Raw genomic sequence first — 19,627 nt, 5'->3', positions numbered from 1 at the left:
CTTACCAATAAAGCCCATAATCAGGGATCAAACTGTACCTGATTTGTTGCCAACATGTAAATATTTAATTTCAAATAGAATTTTAGCCTAACGCACAAATTAAATCATTTTCAACTTGCAAACCAGACCCCTGTAGTAGGCCTAGTATCAATCACCAGGTTTTAAAAGGTGTGGGTGAACATTCCACCCACAGAAAACAAATGTGAAACCACATGAAACCATATGTAGGACGTATATGTAGGCCTACTTGTAAGTCCACACATATATAGGTCTACCAATATAAGTTCTACCGGTACTGTGCGGGACATTCGGTTTCTGGGATTCTGCATCCTTTGACAGAACTGTTTTATGTCCATTTGGGCAGCAAGCCTACTGTTGTTGTTCAGAAAAGCATGCCAAACAAGTTTAAAATAAAAAAAAAAGAAAATGTACAGTAATAATGATGTTGATGGGAAATTGCGACACTGCAAGCAGGGCAATCCATGATCAAGTAGCTTGTGATTCCTAATGCTGTCCCCTGAACCATTTATCACCTGACTAGGATAGTTCACATCCCTTAAAACTTACTGATGACACCCATGATAGGGATTTGAAAATGTGTCCCGAGTCAAAATCTCCTGTTATTTTCTTCTGACTAACGTGGCATATTACATTTAAAGATTTTTCTTTTGTAGGCCACCCTAATCATCAAACACACCTAATGACTTTAAACATGTCAGCAACAGGACTTGACTGGTATATATTAAGAAACTGTCGTAAGACAACCAACAATAACAATGAATCCTATCAGTTTGGGTATGGCTTTTGTCATACCTTGCTATCAATAAATTAGGAGTATATTTTCACTTTGCAATGGCATTGACTGAATTTCATTTATTTATTTGATTGTGTTTTACAACATACTCAAGAATATTCATTTAAATGCCATGGTGGCATTCATTATGGTAGGAGAAAACCAGGCAGAGAAAACCCACTACCACCAGCAGGTTGCTGGTAGACCTTCCTACGTACAACCACAGAGGAAGCCATCACATTGAATTATAACATCACCAGCCTACAGGCCTCTGCCTAGACCAGTTGGCTTTACTTTCAGTTTCAGTAAGTTAATGTCATTTAAAAAGTTCAATCTCAGTAAGTGTATTATCATTTCTTCAGACAACAGGCACTTTCTGAATGTTATAGAAAATAACTCCAGTATGATAACAATAGGCTTTCCAAGGTAACTTGGTAGCCTAATAATAATTACAACTTAAAAGACTATTTTGAAATTCAATTTTTATTTAACTTCAATAAAGTACTATGAATGCTTGAAGAACAATAAAATGATTCATGAACAGTCACATAAGACAATAAAGCAGAACAGACAGTTCAATAAAGTGTGAAGTAAAGGTTACAGACAGTAAATCACATGCAATAAGTTATGAACAGGATCAACAGTGTCATAGAATCACAAGTGGATTGATACACCTATGGCGCTATTTATGTGCCCTGTAGAATATTAAAAATCTAGCAGAAATATATGCCTTTTTTTTTTTTTTTACATAAATCATGAACAGGAAAAATAATATAAACATAACTAACTAGAGTTCTTAGTACATGTATAATAAATTAACATACACTCAAGTTACCCTATTACAGCTTACAAGTTACAATGTATATATTGAACATTCACCTATTTTCATGGACGGCTGGCAAATCCCCTTTCAGATGGAGATGTGGGCACTTTGTGCAACAAGAGTTAACAGTTAACTGGTATGCCATGAAGTATAAAGATGCAGTTATTTGGGAACCTGTCACACAAATACTCTGAGTAATTAAATTATTTTGCTATACACTACAATTTCTATTTCTTGTCAACACCGGCAAAGATCACAAATGAGTAATAAATGACCCATTCTTCAGGTATCAGCCATTGTCAATACAAAAACAGAAGTGTATATCACTCCTTGCACCTGCCATAAACTCAGGTTTGTAGCCAATACTGCCAGCACTAATTTCTAAAACTTTGCAGGGCGTTTTACAATGCTAGGTGAATACATGTACAACAAAGCTTACAAACTTTATTATCAGCATTGCTGCAGATTGTTGTTAACTATGCATAATTCTTATATGTCGCCTTTACATGCTTCAAGGACGACATCTTTCAGGAATGGGTAAAGTTCTGCCGTCTCTACGTCCAGCTGGGCAAATTTTGTTGCTATCATATTGTACCTGAAAACAAATTGGAAATTAAAAAAAAAAATAACAACTACCATGTAATGTAAAACTGAGCACATGTACATGTATACAAAACTTCAGCTTAACAAAGTCAATACTTAGATACCACCCATAACAATGTACTTTAAAAGTATTGCCCAATGCTTGTGATTAGCTCATTTTAGTCAAAAATTGTCATTACACAATCTGCTGATGTTGTTCTTGATTAATGTTTCAAATCACCATTAAACAGATTGAATGATGTGAAGATGGCGACAGACAACAAATGCGGTTGACAGTCACTATACGCAACTCGTTTTGCGCAGCAATGAATCCAGGAATGACATGCGTCCACAGCATAAAAGGGCCAGTATAAAAGATGGGTGAAAATTCGGGAGCAGACATGGGTCAATTAAGAGGTCATCTTTGTTAGAAAATTGCGAACAAAAATGAGTTGACTTGAGTGCTGATTCGCAACACTGTGCATTTTTTTTTTTTTTTTTTGCACCATAAATTGTTGGATAATAATTCTTGTGTGAGTGAGTGATCAAAATACAGAAATATTAAGGCTGAAAATATGCATGAAATGGTTTATTTTATAAGTAGAGCATTCTGCTATTAAGCATTACAAAATTGTTGGCATTCGTCACAACTTGCCACTATTCGATCGTGAGGTTGGGTCAGTCAGTTGGCATCTTCACTTTTCTTCCCAGTGAGTGGGAGGACTTATGATAAGTGACCTAAAGTTCTGTCTGTCGGTTAGTTTTGCACAGTTCACGTCAGCAGTGAGATGACAGAGTGGATGATTAGCCCCCAACTCTTTGCATTAATTTGCATGGAGACTTGGGTTGCAAATCCACACCATAATGTGTTAAGTCACTGACTGTCGAATGAAGATTTCCCAACCAGTAACATCATTATTTTTACTAGCGAATTAATATCTTGTAACAAACATGTAAATTTAAAAAAAAAACAAGTCACACTGATTTCAGCAAGTTGGTTCTATCATCATTATCCAGTCAAAATCGTTGCGAGATACCTATAACATTATGTTAATTAACTGTTATTTGGTGCTGAAGTAGATATATTTGCGGTATGTCATATAAAGAATTACACAATACTGAATTTCCTGATATGAAAATTTTTCAGTACAGTACAGTACAGGAGAGCTAAAACGATGGGTTATTGCCTATTGGTCATCGGCAACATATTAAGGCAGACTTGCTAAACTTCACAGCAATTTACCGTTTCCTCAGTAGAATAGATCTAGCTGTATCCACACGTTCAATCGGCTTCCGTTCTTTCATCAACACCTATATAAAAATCCAAACCAGACAGTTATCACAGAACCAGACTGTATATTTGACAAAAGTCATAAACTAACACACATATTTTCTTGTACCTTCCCAAATGTTTTGATTGAATTTCTTGGTATCAGCTCTTCACCAACAGGTTACAATGAGCAGATTTTGGGTATATTACATCGATTTTCATGATGTATTTTCCACAAAGTTAAAAGGCTGAACAACATTCGTCAAGCACAATACCTTTATTCCCACCTGAACTTATAAAGTAAAATTTCTTACCTCAACAGCTCGAGTGACAATGCTTGGTGTCAGGCCTTCCTCAGTTATTACATTCATTGCAAAACTACTGCCAGTATATCCATCTTTCAGCTGATACAGGAATATCAACTCGCCATTGCTGATCAAAGTGTCCATTGTCTATTAAAGAAACATCAAGGAAAGCAAAGAGATTCATAAAATTAAAAACAGAAAATAAATTAGTGAAAAAAATAAAAAATAAAACACAACTATTATTTTAATTTATAAAGCTCATTACATATCTGATGAGCAGTAAACTTGGAATTAACTTATCAATCCTGAACTATTTTGTTCCATACCAATGGAAAATGACTTCATTTCTAGAATGAAAATGTATCACTGACATCTACAAATTACATATGCTCTCTGATGATAAGATTAAACAACACGTGACAATGGAGCTTAAAAATTGAGTCCAGATTTAGCTAATGATGTTAATTACAAAGATTATAACCTCAGCTGTTTAAAATATAGACTATCGGAAATGCTTCTGGGAAAGACATTGACATTAATCCTTTTAACACAAATACTTAAGAATCCTGGGAGGAATAAAATTTAATTACCTGAAAAGTGACCCTTGGGAGAAGTGATTGAGGAATCAGACGCTTACGAATGAGGCTGTGGAAATGGGTGGAGACAAGAATGTGGGGGCATCTAGTATCCTTAGATAGCCAGTATGTGAGAGCCGAGCACAACAAAGACATTCCGTCCACCTTGAACATTACAAATGCTGCACTTATTTTCATTCAGGTTCTGCCCTGTACTCAATGTTATTTCACTTATACGATGGCGGCCAAAATTCTGATAGGAGGAAACAAATCCCGCGGAAAACATGAAACCATCTACAGGTTGCTGGCAGAACACTCCACCTACTACCCCAGAGGAAGCCAGTCGGACTAGAACTCACACTGATCAATTTTGTTTATCAAGTGCATTTAACATACATAATACTTATACACTGTCATTTAATTACATATAGTCTGCAGTTCTTTGACTGACATCAGTCAAGGCTGTGTTTGGGTGAGTTCTGGGCTTACAAGGATTTTCTCCCACAAAAGTCATTAAGCCCCATGACTAAAAGGACAGCCCGGCACATCCTAAAATACGGTATTTTTCTGCCAAAACGAAGTGAATGTAAGTTGTCGTGCCAGAAATTTGCAGGCTGCAGGCCACCGTCCTCTGTTTTAAGCTTTAGCCATTTTATGACGTCATTAACAAGTTTGAGTCTGATAGTTACAATATTCATTAGAATACCATGCGGGCAAGTGTGCACAGTACTTAATTAAGGTATTTAACGAACAGTGCACACTACATATTGTTTTTTTTTCAGATTGAGCATTGAGAAGAAAAGCCACAACCAAATCTTCAAACCCCTTTAATATATCACAAATATACTTACACTTCCAGTTCCTCTTCCAAACTCATCAATGATGACCAGTGAGTTCTCGGTGCAACTTCTCAAAGCATCGGACATCTTATCAAGAACAAAATATACCAAAATATCAATATGCTGCATTCACATATGTATGTTCATAAAAGTATGTTCTCCCATATTAGTACTGTGATGGTAGCATTTCAACATGTACAGGTGTTCCAAGGATTTAACCTAATTCCTCAACCTTTTTATACATCAAAGACCAACTTTCAGTGTAATTTATGCACATTTTTATGTTTATTTTGAGGATAAAGCTACATTGGTTGGATTGCCCAATTTGAGGGTTTCACACAAAGTGTAAATTTATAAATCTACACAGAATAATGCCTTCAGAATATGCCTGAATTCACACCTTGCAAACATGTGACAAGGTTGAAGAATATGTAACTATAAACAATTAAATTACAATATAACTATAAACTATAAATAATTAAATTACAAACTCACTTCAAGGAACATGCGGTATTGACTTCAATCCACAGACTGAGAAATTTGATTTTATTCTCTTTGTTTCGATATTTCTAATACTGAAAGGAAATTAAATAACACCATATTTTGTGTTTCAAAGCTTTTATAAGTAAAACCTGTTTCTAGCACTCACCTGATTTAGATCTACCATAAAGGTAGACATGCCCAAAGAAACACTTTCTTTGGTCTGCACTCGAGAAAAGATTCTATCAACTATGCAGATCCTTGCACTTTCAGCTGGTACAAAACTACCAATGTGGGCCATGTAGACAATCAGTGCTACCTACATGTCACAAATGAAAAAAAAAAAGAAAACAAAAAAAAACACCACCTCAGCTATAGTGCAAGAGTGATACTGTATCTGTATATAGATGTATATCATCGTAACTGAAGTGTCAATGACATTACAGGTTAAATATGTAACTAATAATCAGCTGCTTTGCCCTAACACTTTCTAAGGGTTTGTACTCCTGAAAGGATTCTATCAAATATGCAGATCATAGCACGTTTCACCAGTACAAAACTACCAATGTGAGCCATGTGGACAATCAGCAATACTTACATTCAAGGTTTCCATGTTTTTATATTTTAAGAAATCAAACCTCAAAGTTATAAGGCTACCACATGTACAAATTGCAGCATTAACATGACTATAGTGTAGTGCTCGTTAAGAAAATTCCTTCCTTATAAAACACATATTCGAAACTGTTTTCCTTTGACTATAAGCCCTTTTGGCAATCTGAAAAGTTTAGAGTGTGTCCCCTAATTCCTAAACCTTTTAGCATATGAAAGAGCAATTTGCAATACAATTTTTGCACCTTTTTCATATGACTGAGGAGACAAAACTACATAGGTTGGATTGGCCCTTATTAGGGCTTCACAAAAAGTATATACACCTTACAACAAGAACATGTAAAATAAGTCTGGAGAATTACAGTGCTGTCACTAAGTCTTTTCGGTAAAAGGATGTGGGGGATTGTGTACAAATCCAGAAGAGCTTGTTGACTCACTCCCTAATCTGCATATGCAATTTTTCAAAATTCAATACTGTATGGACCTTCTGTGGCCGTCAGCAATACACTCACCAAGTATGAATTGGACCAAATAAATGGTTGTGAAGAAAATCAAAGGACAAACATACACAGACTGGAGATAAGAGATATCCACAGGTTCCTTACTTTGGCATAATATCAGCATGGTATAGTTACATGTGGGCTTCATGAAACTGGCCTCTGTATTTATCAAGCAACTTAAGATTAATGTCATCTTCAAGTGCTTAAGAAGCCATTCTCAGAACAGAAAAGAATTCAAACTGTGGTAAGTATATTGTTCTGCAGTAAGGAAACAGAGTACAGATTTTAAAAAACATCTTAATTGTGGCTGTGTTTGAATTTTGGACATAAGACGTGATAAATATGGGCCCTGGTCAGTGCAATATTGATACAGATTAACAATCAAAAGAAAAGATATTATGTTCTTCTTGAACATGGAAAATTCATAAAAATCTATATGCAATGAGGTAACAGACTTGAATGCAGACAGCAGGTTTAAGTCCGGAGGTTTGCCAGGAATGAGTGACAGTGGTTCACTCTACTTGTACCAATTTCCTCAACCTTAGTTTAAATGAAAAATTATTTAGCATGACCTTAACCCTCTATAATCATATTTGATTATAGGGGGTTAAGGTTGTGCTAAATAATTTTTCACTTATTTTGTTTCAAAAAGTAAACAAAATCCTTACAAGGCAATAAGGCCTCTGTACGTGTGCTGAGTTTTGAGTACAAAGTATCTGTTCTACATGCATTCTTGGATTCAATTACACAACAAAGAATGTTTTCAAAGACCTGTCTGATGTACACGCTTTTCCCAGAGGCATTAGGTCCAGTCAGTATCTTTACTCTTGAATATTCCCCTCCACTTTGAGTGTCATTGGGGACAAATGGATTGCTGCACATTTCTTGTAGAGGGTGCCTGAAGTAAACAGAAGCAGGATAGGTAATTTATAATTTCAGTTTTTATTCCTCAAAAAATTAGCAATACAATGATATCTGTAATTTTAATACACTTGAGTATACAGAGACAGAAAACTCTGAACATGCCAAAGAAGATTCTTTGAATAGACCTTCAACCTTTTCTTAATGTTTTAAAAAAGTTTGGATAGTTTTTTTAAAAAGTTGAAATGTGTCCTGTTGGTATCAGAATGGAGACATGCAAGAAAACCTTAGAACTCGAAGGTTGACATACCGTCCCGCAGTAATGTGTATGGTCTTATCCTGGGTCAGTTCTGGTCGGACATAATTGAACTCCTTAGCACAACTGGCGAGACACATGAGGCTAAAACAGATAACTTAAGGTTTGATAAATAAAAGAAGAGTTCATAAATTTTTATTAATAAAAAGCACGGAATGGTGAAGACAATATACCAAAGGAATAATAATAATGAACTAAGGATCGCCAGTGTGACCCAAGGGAATAATGCTTAACAATATATGTACTAATTTTACAATTTTACAATTTTGCAACTTTGTGAATACTCATGTAATTTCATATGTAACTCATGTAATATCTCATCATCTTATGCAACTACACACTATAACACACCTAATTTGATAATACATTTAGATTACATCGAAAGAAATAAACAACATCATTATACTGAAATGACCAAAGGAGTTGAACTAAATCTCTATCTTTAACTGCACTTCTCTTAAAAAAATCAGTCCACATTTTCCAATGGTTTTTTTTAATGTTTCCTCTGTATGCATCTTTGAATCAGACTGCAAATTTCATAGTGTAATTCAACTCTCAATGATACAAACAACTTCACTATCTGTATTTCAAAAACCACAATTTTATGTTATTCATGCACATATAACAAGAGTAAAAGTGACAAGTTTTAAATTATCAAGATTTAGAATTCATAATACACAAATGTTATATTAGTCTTTAATTGAAAACAAATTACCAATCCAATTCTGCAGCAAAATGCATGACATCTGTCAGCACATTAGAATGCTTCAATACAGTAGACTGTAGATTGAACATGATTTTGGTCTCATGGTCTGCAAAGAAAATGAAAAAAATTAAGTCTATTTTGTGCATATAACTTATGTATATGGTGAGCATATGACTGCATGTGCGAGTAGCCACACATTACTGGGACACTTGCTGGATCTATTCTGGCTGTTAATGGCAGCAATGTCAACGCAGACAACATGCCGTTTACCAAGCATTTCTATCCAGCTTCCACTAGTTTTGTCAGAATATAGTCACGTACCTAATGATTTGCAACTGCTTTCCACAGCCTATGTTCAGTTAATCCCACTTGCATAAACCTGACTGATGTAATACAGGTGATACTTTCTTCTTTAATCTTAACTATATGTCTTGAAAGTTCCGAACGGTCTATATAAATAAGATTTCAACCATGTGTGAATTAATATCACCCATGAGGCATACATGTATTACATACATGAGGATTGGCTATGAATCATGCAGGCACTACTTTGGAAAGTCAAAATACAAGGAGGCAATTGAAACAGGCCATGCTATACTGATCAGGATGTCTGTATAATAGCATGTTTCAAGGAATTAAAATTTATGCTGTTGACACACCAAACAAAGGCCATTAGTAGAGCCATTTTAGCTCTAGAAAACTCTAACTGTTGGGCACCCAAACTAACCATGATCAAGCTGTATTAAAATTAATAAGTAAATTGACCAAAATTATCATGGTTTACCAATAAAAAGTTTACTGTATTTCACCTGAAGTTTAGCATTTTTCGCGAGGCACATTTTCATTGATTCTGATTGATTCATCCACCATATAGGGTCACTTAACAGTTTATTGAGAAGTTTAATTAATGTCTTGTCTGGAAAACTTAAAGAGTTGGCCTCAGAAGTATCATTTTAAATTCTTTATGCGCTTCAGAAAGAGCCTTTTTACATGCTAAATTTTAGGAGAAATACAGTAGTTTTCATAAAAATTTCTTTGATTCAGAGATTTAAAAGCTCTCACGTGTGCTAGGCACAGATTTCCCTGAAATATACCACAAGTACAACGTACTGTGATATAGAAAGGAATTTTCTCCAAAAAGCACTTTCATAACAGGACTGGGACAAATCCAGAAATACATCAATGAACATCAATTAGCACAAGTTCACACTTTCAAGCAAGGCGGTTCATCTTGAATGTAAATCGACAAATTAAATGTAAACAGCTTTAGAAAACTGAGCTTCACTTTATCAGATTATCAGCCGTACATATACATTCATACCCATACCAGTCCTCTAGATGACACTGAGATCTAGCCAAACACTATGAGCCACATCGGAATTCCAGAAAAAAAGTTGAGAACATTCAAGAAAACAAATCCTTTACAGCAACAGTAATTTTCTGGCCAGTACTAATTCACTGCAAGTGATGAGAAGGAGGAGGACAGAGAAGTTCACATCACAGAAAATGTGCCAACTGTATGTTATAGTTTCATCAGAGGAACACCCCAATTATACTTCAATGTTTTTTTTAGCTTCTTACACCTTAAGGAGAAATAAGATAATTCTGATGTTGTTTTTTTTATGAGAACAACTAAATAACATATGTCTACATCTATCTTAAGTTAAAGATGGTGGCAATGCTGTGTACAAAAACAAAACATTACTTAAGTCTAGCTTGTCCTCCAAGACGTGTGAGTTGTCTCCCCTTACCTGCAATTTCATGGTGTGTGTCCCCTAATAAAACATCAAGAGCTACAACAGAAGACTGATAGTTTTGTTTAAATGCAGAAAACATCATAAAATGACATTACCTACAATGCATTTTGAGCTTCAAATACTTGCACTTTTTACAAGGGGTTGTTTCTTTCAAAATATATTTTTATATATGGTGACCTGGTTAATGACAAAGAACAGTTGTTCTAGTTACTAAAGGTGCTCAGTTGTACAGTGCTTAAACATAAAGCTATATAACATCTTTAAATATTAACACTAATGTTCGGTCAATTATGTTGTGCATCACAAAAAGGAAACTAGAGAATGCGCAGACATAGACATTTAAATAAAATAATATTCATTAAACAAATAAATGCTATCATTACCTAATGTGCTTTTACTCTTGTAATGGACAACATCGTTGACCAAATACTGAAAATATAACAGCTTATAACTTTCATTTATGCACATATTAATTACAATAATACAAAGTCTTTTTTTTTACTTTGGATGGCATAATACATGTAGTTTGGTGGTTTGCTTATTGGAATTTAAGACATTCTTCAAGCTTTATTATAATAATATACAATCACAGCAGAAAAATAACCAAAAATTCTCACACATTGTTAAATTCATTCTTGTGCAAGTTTCCTCCCGAAATCACTGGCTGAGAATATTCCACTGAATAGAAAATGACATGTAGCATATAATACGTTCTCTAATGCCATCAAGCTCTTTGTGGAAACTCATCAAAGGCACATAGAGCCAACCTTTGAGCTTTAGTGACAAAAAGTGTTGATTTTACTAATCAGTGTTGTCCTGCTAAATGTATACTTACCATGAACTCCAGTCCAGGTATGTCAAAGTTGTTCTCTTCTATCATCCTTTCCGTAACAGGTACAGTCAACAAGAAGCCCACCTGTCAAAAAAGTATTGTGATTAAGGCACAGATAATAGAAATATCATATGTTTATATTATTGCCCCATTATAGCTCAGTATTGTAGAATTGTCTGATAATATTTAGTAAGACAGGGTAGTTACTATTTGTGATATACACTTTCTGGGTATGCTATAGACTATAGTGTTGACAATGGCATCAGAGAATCTCTACTATACTCAAGAAGAGTAAATCCATGTAACTGCAATTCTGTTTACAATTTAACCACATTTTAAATGACATTATCCAATAAAAGTTGAGTATTTTACTTTTATTTTTGTTTGGTAATTTCCAGGTAAGCCTAAATCAAACACCACTTTGATGTTTTATATAACTGCTGTGTAATACTTGAATGTCTTGAAAATTACATGTACTAATACTTACAAGGTTAGTGTCCAGATTTAGTATTTATTCATAATAAGTTACTGCTGAATACTGTGTTAAATTGAGTTAAAGAAAATACTGAAAAATTAGGCTGGATTTATACATTTTTCCCTCCAACACCTGGTAGTCTAATAAATTACGTCATACAATTCCAACCTTCACGGGCTGTCAGAGCCTTGCCTTTTAGTTCAGTGATACAGCTGAATTTCCACGGCAGCATATGTACACAGTAGTTAAAAACAGTATATTAACTGAACTGAAGAATGACAAATAGTAAATTAAAGCCGACGTCCAATTCGTACATGTATTTATATCATACACGACTCTAGCCCTTATAGGCGGAGGCTGTTTAAATGCTGACAATAACATGTACCGGTTGTTGTCATCACATATAGGTATGAATAGGTATGAATAGAATATTTCTTGTGAAGCAGACAGAGGGAAAAAATGGTTATTAAATAAATCTTTGATAAACACACGAAATATACAGTGTAATACAGGATAAAGCTGTCAATCTGTATTGTTGGTGCTGATGGAAAAAACGGGACAAGGATCAAATTCCTTGCCTAAAAACTCGGAATCTGAAGTCTGGCCAGAGATGGATCATGTCCGTGTCATAAATCTAAACTTCAAGGTCATCCACTCTGGGTTCAAACTGATTCAGCAGTATATTGGCTTCTGTGAAGCTAGAATACATCTCAAAAACAACATTGTTTTGATACGAATTCCCAGCCATGCCAGCCAGACGTCACCGTGTGAGCATGGGTTCGGGCAGGAAATCCGTTGTTTTTCAGAAACTGTCTTGGTAATATACTGCTTAAACAGGTAATGATCTTCATCACTGGAATGCATAGCTAAATCTGACCACTAATCCTTTAAAAAAAATTTTGAATCTATGCATGTACATATACTTCTGAAGAGTGTCTGTAGGTGATGTCTGCCAACGGACGACCACACTGTGGCTTAATCCTGGGGTTGCAAATCTCGGTCACTGGGCTATTTGGGGTCCAGAACACAGTACAACAGTTGCTGTTCACACCAACGGCCAGTTGAGCTTATCAGATGCCCCCTGCACCTCCCACAACGAAAATAAAAATATGGGCATTTGCAGTCATGAAACAATGTAACAATATGTACCTGAGGAACATATATGACATTGCATGTGGTGATCCTGGAGTTCAGTTTTTCCAGTTCATTTTTGGCTACTTCGGTCATGAAATATGGCAAGCCATTGTAAATTCTTCTTTCTGGAATGAAAGATGCGACATTGAAATAACTGTTCAGAAACAATTAAGTGGGTGCATAATAGTATTTAAAATGGGGTTTATTTTTCTATCACCATGTCAAAATGCAAACTTGCCTTCCTTTATTGAAAACAGTTTCATTCACCTTCAAAATGTGTTTAACTAATTTTAAAAACCTTCCTCGAAGTAAGCATTTGAGCTATTTTGCGACCTCTGATTACTTGAAAAATGGACATTTAATACATGTACCGGAAAAATTAAATGTACATGCACTGAAAGGTAAAAGAAAAATGTAAAAAACATCCAAGAAAAGCATGGTTAAAAGATCTAAATAACTTTGCATGTTGGTTTACACTAAAAACAACATGCAAAAGAATTGTTCGGCATGAAAATTTATATTTTAGCAGATCTTACAATTTTGATGCAAGTTATACTCTCTACAGTTTGGTAATAACTGAGTGAATACTTGCAAGTAAAAATATGAACCCTAACAAAAATACCAAAACAGACACAAATTTCTTGTTATAGTAAATAATATGTGTAATATATATTTCTGAATTTACAACATTTCTATCACTGGATATTGCAAGGTAGAGGAGGTGGATTTCATTTGAACCTTAACAGAAAATACAACCAGGAACATGTAAAATGCTACATGCCTTCAGTAGTAAAGAGGATAACTAAGTACTCAAACACAGAAAAACAAACAAAAAAAACCAAAAAACATATGTAACAAATGGCATAAACAGGCAGAAAGAAAGCAGTTAAAATAAAAGAATTGCTTTAATAAAAATTTAAGGCACATCACGAAAAACAGTGAAGAAAGTTATTCAGGATGAAAGGAGTTAATATTTCTAACTTTCATCTAGCTCAGGAACAACTCCCGACTTGACCACAAAGCGGCCCTCAACAGCAGATTCTTCAAAATCTACCTGTAACAATTAACACGACAGAACTTTGACTTAATGTGACAATATTTTCTTGTGGTAACACAAGGATACTTAAATTTTGACACTGGCTATCAAGAAACATCAACAGTAAATTTGTCAGTAAAATCAGCCTTTTCAATCTACATCATTCGCTATAATACTCCAATATTCAAAAGTGTGCCTGGGAAAGATTGATATCACTTTCAACAAAAACAACAGGGAGAATGAAATCTTACCAGTTTGTGGATTAAGGTAGCTATTCGCTGCAGACCTTCAGTGAAACGTTTTCCAATCTGAATGCAAGACATGGCATGATATGTTTTTTAAAATCCCGTATTTTTTCAGTCCAGTGAAGATGTCAACACAATGAGAGCCTGAGGAACACGGATAGATTAAATAAAATGGTCCAATGCGCAATATAACATATTGTTTTCTTCTCTGATGTTGCAGTGTATGTGTACAACATAGGTGAGCACAGATATACTGATAACTGATTTAAAAAAAGGAATGAAGAAAAGAGTTCATAGCTTTGGACCGCTTTGTTAAAGAAGGTCTGTTATTAAATTTGTTGTCGCACAGGCCACCTGATCAAGGGGCATAACTCCCTACACACTAAACCAATACTCTGATCATTCTGAAAGCCAGCTATATGTACATGTGTAATACATTAACACACAACAAAGTCCACCCACAAATAGGGAACAAGTGAAGTAAGAAAAAAAAAAATTAAACAGATAAAAAAAATAATAAATAAATACAAAAATCTATATTTTGAACTTAACAATTCTTTCTGCAGTTTCATGCATGTTTGTAACACTTACAACACTCACCTCAGTGAAAATTGGAACATTCTCTTTCTGGGCTCTGCATAAATCCCCTATACTGGCAGCACTAGATGATGTCTAGTGAAACATTCAAAACTATTAGCAGATACATGATACACATAAAAAAAATAACAGAAAAATTGGTGTAATTTGTTATTATTTTGCATCATAGTAGCCTCTGAGCACCAAATGAGAGATACAAAACAAGCCCTTGTGCATGCAAAACTTCTATTCCTCAAAAAAGACAAAATTACTGTGCAATGCACTTAAAACCCTTCAGCTTTGAGCACATGTACAATGTAATGAATAGATCAAACTTAACGGTGGTTCATAATAATGAGTAGATCTTTGAGTGGCATTTAGAAAGTTAGGAAACATGAAGCAGGAGAATACTTTTTTAGAACAACTTTTTTTGATTTCACACTGCCATTGCAGCCTGTTATAAAAGACTGAACTTAAATGACCCCTATGACCTTGAGGGAAAAGGTCAAGGTAGCTGATAATCAATAGGGTTCTTCCTCATGCCAAGGTGTAAGTGTAATTGGTGGTGTAATTGTGTGAACTTGGGTTAACCCGATCAAGAGACAGCATGTTTACAAGCCTTTTATAAAATTTAACTTAAATGACCCCAATGACCTTGAAGTGAAAGGTTAAGGTCACTGGAAAACAAAATGGTTAGGCTTTAAGCCAAAATTTACCTGTGGTGTAAGTTTGGTAAATTTGGCATAAACCACTCAAGATATCATGTTTGCAAGTCTTTAAAAAATTTAACCTAAATGACCCCAATGACCCTGAAGAAAAAGGTAAAGGTTGCTGACCTCAATAGGCTTCTTCCTCCAAACAAAATGTAAGTGTGGTGTAAGTTTGGTAAACTTGGGATCAACTGTTCGAGATACCCCATTTACAAGCCTTTAGTAAATTTCATTTAAATGACCCTAATGAAGAAAAACATCAAGGTCTCTGAAAATAGGGTTCTTCATGTGAAAAAGTGTGGTGTAAGTTTGTTGAACTTTTGGGTTAAACCGTTCTAAAGATAGAGCGTTTACAAAGATATGAACAGACGACTAACAGACGCCACCTGCTACAACAAAACCTTTTGGCCAATAAAAGCTGAGGGCTAACAAAGCAAAAACAATTTATTTTGATGAAGCTGATGATGGCAATTGCTATTATCATAACCAATGGTATCATTATTTTATCTAATGTACTGATTGATACCAACCTTGTACAATGCTTGCCAATCTCCTAAAGCTGCTGCAAAATGGAGCATCCTTTTCAACACCCTCTGTCAAAGCCAGCAAAGGAAATCAATTAACCACAAACATATCTCTCTCAAAAAAAAATTATTTGTGCCATTAACAATATATCATGTACTACATCAAAATGAAAACATAAGCTTTCAAAAAAGGAAATAAAAGATTTGAACATTACGGATTAGAGGTTGATACACTCAGTCCAAATAACATTTTATTCACACATTCATCCACAAGAAGTTGGGCTTCATAAAAAATAAATGTATATACGTTTTTTTTAATATATTTTTTGTAAATCATACAAAACATACTGAAATTTTACTTTTGATAAGACAAGCATCTATTCTGGAATATCTCATGTGTATTTCTGCTAAAAGTAAATTTACTTCCTGGTTCACTTGCATGCATAGCTTCTAGCAATATTGTATTTCAGGATGAATGACTGTTGTTCTATCATTCACAGGGTGTTTCCAAGTGACAGCTATCATATATACACTACACTACACTACACTACACTAAACTTGTTCACATCATGCACACAACACAGAAGTATATGCACAGCCATTGTAAAAGTGAAATATCCTTGAGCACAACATAAAACACAATAAACAGAACTATATGCACACTTTATTTGTACATTTAAGAACATGAAAGTCAAATATTCTGATGACATGCAGCTACAGAATTTAAATGTCATGCTAACAGAATGTGTCTTGAAGCTTTATGTTTTAAAAGTTAATATATAAACTGTAATGAATCTGTTTCCGCAGCTCCAACCATAAATGTACCACAAGGTTAGAACAGCAAGAGTAACTCTTATTTAGCCATTTAGAGAAATGCTGTCCTAACAAATGATGTGAAATGTCAGGGGTTTACAGCTGTCACTGGTACGGTGTTTTGAACAACCAAGGTGGTATACAAGACATAAACTGAACACTATCTTTTAACCATGACCTCGAACAACAACTTGTTTACACAGACCAGATAGGTCAGTGGCAGGTTATCAGGCCCACTGTTACACCTGGCTGCTTGCAGACAGCTAGGTCACAGCCAAGTATTGGTACTACACAGCACAACTGACATGGTACATTCTAAATGCAGATAGAGACAATATCAGAAATGTTTCACAGCAAGGTAGTTTTTACTTAAAGCATAAATATAGTCTCCAAAGCGAGAATGCATGTAAAAGGATGCAGAAAGTGTGTCTCAATGACGTCCTTAAACAACTCGTATGTTCACCTTCAGCGAAAGCTTTCAGCTAAAAATCCACAAGAAATTGGCAACATAATGTTGCATCAAGCTCATATGGTAAAAAGGCAAAACAGGGTTTGCATGACATCAGCAAAAACATGCATTGTGTGTTGAGCTAAAGAAATAACTTGCACTTGATTGGTTAATATTGACAAAACTGTCGCGCTTTCTTTTTTCTCAACTTGAGAGATTTTGCTTTGTCTACTACATCCAAAAAAAAAAAAAATGTATGCTTTTGAATGTTTATGTAAGATGCTTTATCAATGCATATATACATTTGGTATAGTGTTGTCTATTCTTTACAGACACAATTAAAACCTGACATACCTATTCTTGAAATAAAGGAACACATTTAGAACAAGGTTCCAATGAAATTAAAGTCTCCTAGCATACATTTTCATATTTAATGTTCTCTTGAAGAAACAAACCAGAAAGAGTACTTCAAACTTAAAAATAAATCACATAACATTAACATCATAAGTGTTACTTGGCTATTACAAAATTAATATGTGACAAGTGAAAATTTTTTTCCATTTGTACAAAAATTATTGGATTTAATTCTTTCTTTTGATTAAAAGTTTTAACTTTGATTCCCATAACCACTCTAATAGTAAGACAGTAGCACAACCATCCATACAAATTGTCTCAAGTGTGTATGAACAAATATTATTTTGGTGGAATGCTGGATGTCTACATGCATACACAGTCTTGATCAGGGAGATATGCTCTAATGGGCAATCTATACATGTATTTCTACAACATAACAACAAAACAAAGGTACAATGCTTACACTGTTTAATAGTACTGTGCTTTTTTCAAACAAAAGCCAAGTACAACAGACAACACACTGTGGTTAGGTGAAATGGTTTTCAGTGACCAGCCTGAGACACAACATATATATTATAAGCAATTGTACTGTATTCCCATCAGGGGTGACTTCTGCAGGCCATATTCTCTTTGACTGTCTTGTTTATCCCTCCAATGCTGTTTGATGTGTGATGGTGTCCTGCAACTCATAACCCTGGACAACATCACCATGTCAGATTTATTTTGACAACAGCATCAAACGTCAATTATTTACACTTTTCAGTTTAATATTAACTTTAGCAAAATACACAGACAGAAAAATATACCTACAGGGACAGCTCTGATGTTTTTCAAGCTACTCTGTATGCTAGCTGTTACTTCCATATTTTTAGGGTCAACAAAAAATGCCACTGCTTCCAGCCTGTTTCTGATCACTGTAATGTCTTTTGAGGGACGCAAAAACCATCGCCTACAACAGAACATTGAAAATCTTAACAATCTGTTCAAAATAAGAGCAAATTACACGTCGTAATGTTATACCTCTTCTCTTCACATCTCTTCTTGTGTTAGTTTTCAACAAACAATACAACTAACATACACATTAACATTAAACAAATAACCATTAAAAGATAAGATATTTTATTTCTTGTTTTAACACAGTATTTCTCTTTGGTATTTGGAATAATAAAGTTAATGATTTTGCACAATCTTGAAAAAAAAATATTTTGTCTAGCGTACCTCAGCATTTTTCTCCCAAGGCTAGATTTACAGCGGTTCATAATTCCTGTTGACAAAAATGAAATAAAGATGCTATATGATGGTTGTTTTATCTACACTACTACTTATACTGATGCATGTATGGTGCTGGTAAAACTAGTGAGGGTGGACAAATGTATGGTTTTGGTTGAATATACATACAGAACTGGATGGGATGAGTGTTCAAAACAAATTTTGTTTGAGGATGGGGAAAAGAAGAGAGATAAATGGGTCGAATAATCCTTGATGCAAGAAGTTGTTGCATAAAAAACAGGATTATCACCTTCCCAACAATACCATATATTTGTATAAATTCATTGTATCATTAGATTTACCATGGGATACAAAAGAAGAAAAATGAAAATTTACACCGCTGGAACAATTGATGGTGGGTGGATGGGAGGATTAATATACTCATCGTGTACTTATAACGAGCAAAGACTGCAGGATTACTCAGCTTTTTACATTTTATGCATGAATAAAATAAAAAATATATTCAATCAGAGATAACTTAATCAACTACAAATCTTAAGGATCATTAATTGAAAGATTACCTGATAATTATTAACTGTTATTCATGTACAATCACTATCATTGGACAGAAATACTGTTATAATATAAATTTTTGGACACTGACAGTACAAACTAGTGTAGTTATCAACAGAATTATGCCTTTCATGTAGACATACCAATTAGAAACAGTGGAGACAGGTCATTAGATCAAAACATAACTCCAAGTGCTTAACTTTTAAAAAAATCACTGCAACATTTTTTCCACTAATGAAAACAAATCCTTAAGGTTTTTTGCAGATCGATCCTGGATCTGTC

At 34.5% G+C, this 19,627-nt stretch overlaps 1 protein-coding gene across 3 annotated transcripts in view; it reads right to left on the bottom strand.

Annotated features, from left to right (window-relative positions):
- Positions 1 to 1,258: 1,258 nt before the first annotated feature.
- The window catches only part of LOC135471420 (mutS protein homolog 5-like), a 20,475-nt gene continuing 2,106 nt past the window's right edge, over positions 1,259 to 19,627 (bottom strand). Inside the window, exons 2-20 of one of the 3 annotated variants that reach the window (XM_064750651.1) lie at positions 18,782 to 18,827; positions 18,374 to 18,512; positions 15,955 to 16,017; positions 14,739 to 14,810; positions 14,145 to 14,201; positions 13,839 to 13,911; positions 12,873 to 12,982; positions 11,252 to 11,332; positions 10,800 to 10,845; positions 10,411 to 10,452; positions 8,669 to 8,765; positions 7,948 to 8,037; positions 7,548 to 7,674; positions 5,837 to 5,986; positions 5,200 to 5,274; positions 4,364 to 4,513; positions 3,783 to 3,920; positions 3,442 to 3,509; positions 1,259 to 2,211 (exon numbers count right to left, since the gene is read on the bottom strand). In XM_064750651.1, coding sequence (XP_064606721.1) covers positions 2,106 to 2,211; positions 3,442 to 3,509; positions 3,783 to 3,920; positions 4,364 to 4,513; positions 5,200 to 5,274; positions 5,837 to 5,986; positions 7,548 to 7,674; positions 7,948 to 8,037; positions 8,669 to 8,765; positions 10,411 to 10,452; positions 10,800 to 10,845; positions 11,252 to 11,332; positions 12,873 to 12,982; positions 13,839 to 13,911; positions 14,145 to 14,201; positions 14,739 to 14,810; positions 15,955 to 16,017; positions 18,374 to 18,512; positions 18,782 to 18,822 — 1,725 coding nt within the window. In that variant the 5' untranslated portion in view covers positions 18,823 to 18,827 and the 3' untranslated portion in view covers positions 1,259 to 2,105. Of the gene's footprint in view, positions 2,212 to 3,441; positions 3,510 to 3,782; positions 3,921 to 4,363; positions 4,514 to 5,199; positions 5,275 to 5,836; positions 5,987 to 7,547; positions 7,675 to 7,947; positions 8,038 to 8,668; positions 8,766 to 10,410; positions 10,453 to 10,799; positions 10,846 to 11,251; positions 11,333 to 12,872; positions 12,983 to 13,838; positions 13,912 to 14,144; positions 14,202 to 14,738; positions 14,811 to 15,954; positions 16,018 to 18,369; positions 18,513 to 18,781; positions 19,622 to 19,627 lie in introns of those variants that run through there. The other 2 variants (XM_064750650.1, XM_064750652.1) reach the window with 2 other exon arrangements.

Source organism: Liolophura sinensis, chromosome 7, assembly GCF_032854445.1.
Source record: "Liolophura sinensis isolate JHLJ2023 chromosome 7, CUHK_Ljap_v2, whole genome shotgun sequence".
NCBI classification, from domain to species: domain Eukaryota; kingdom Metazoa; phylum Mollusca; class Polyplacophora; order Chitonida; family Chitonidae; genus Liolophura; species Liolophura sinensis.
Note: the sequence above shows the minus strand (reverse complement) of the source record. Positions and strands in the feature narration are given on the sequence as shown.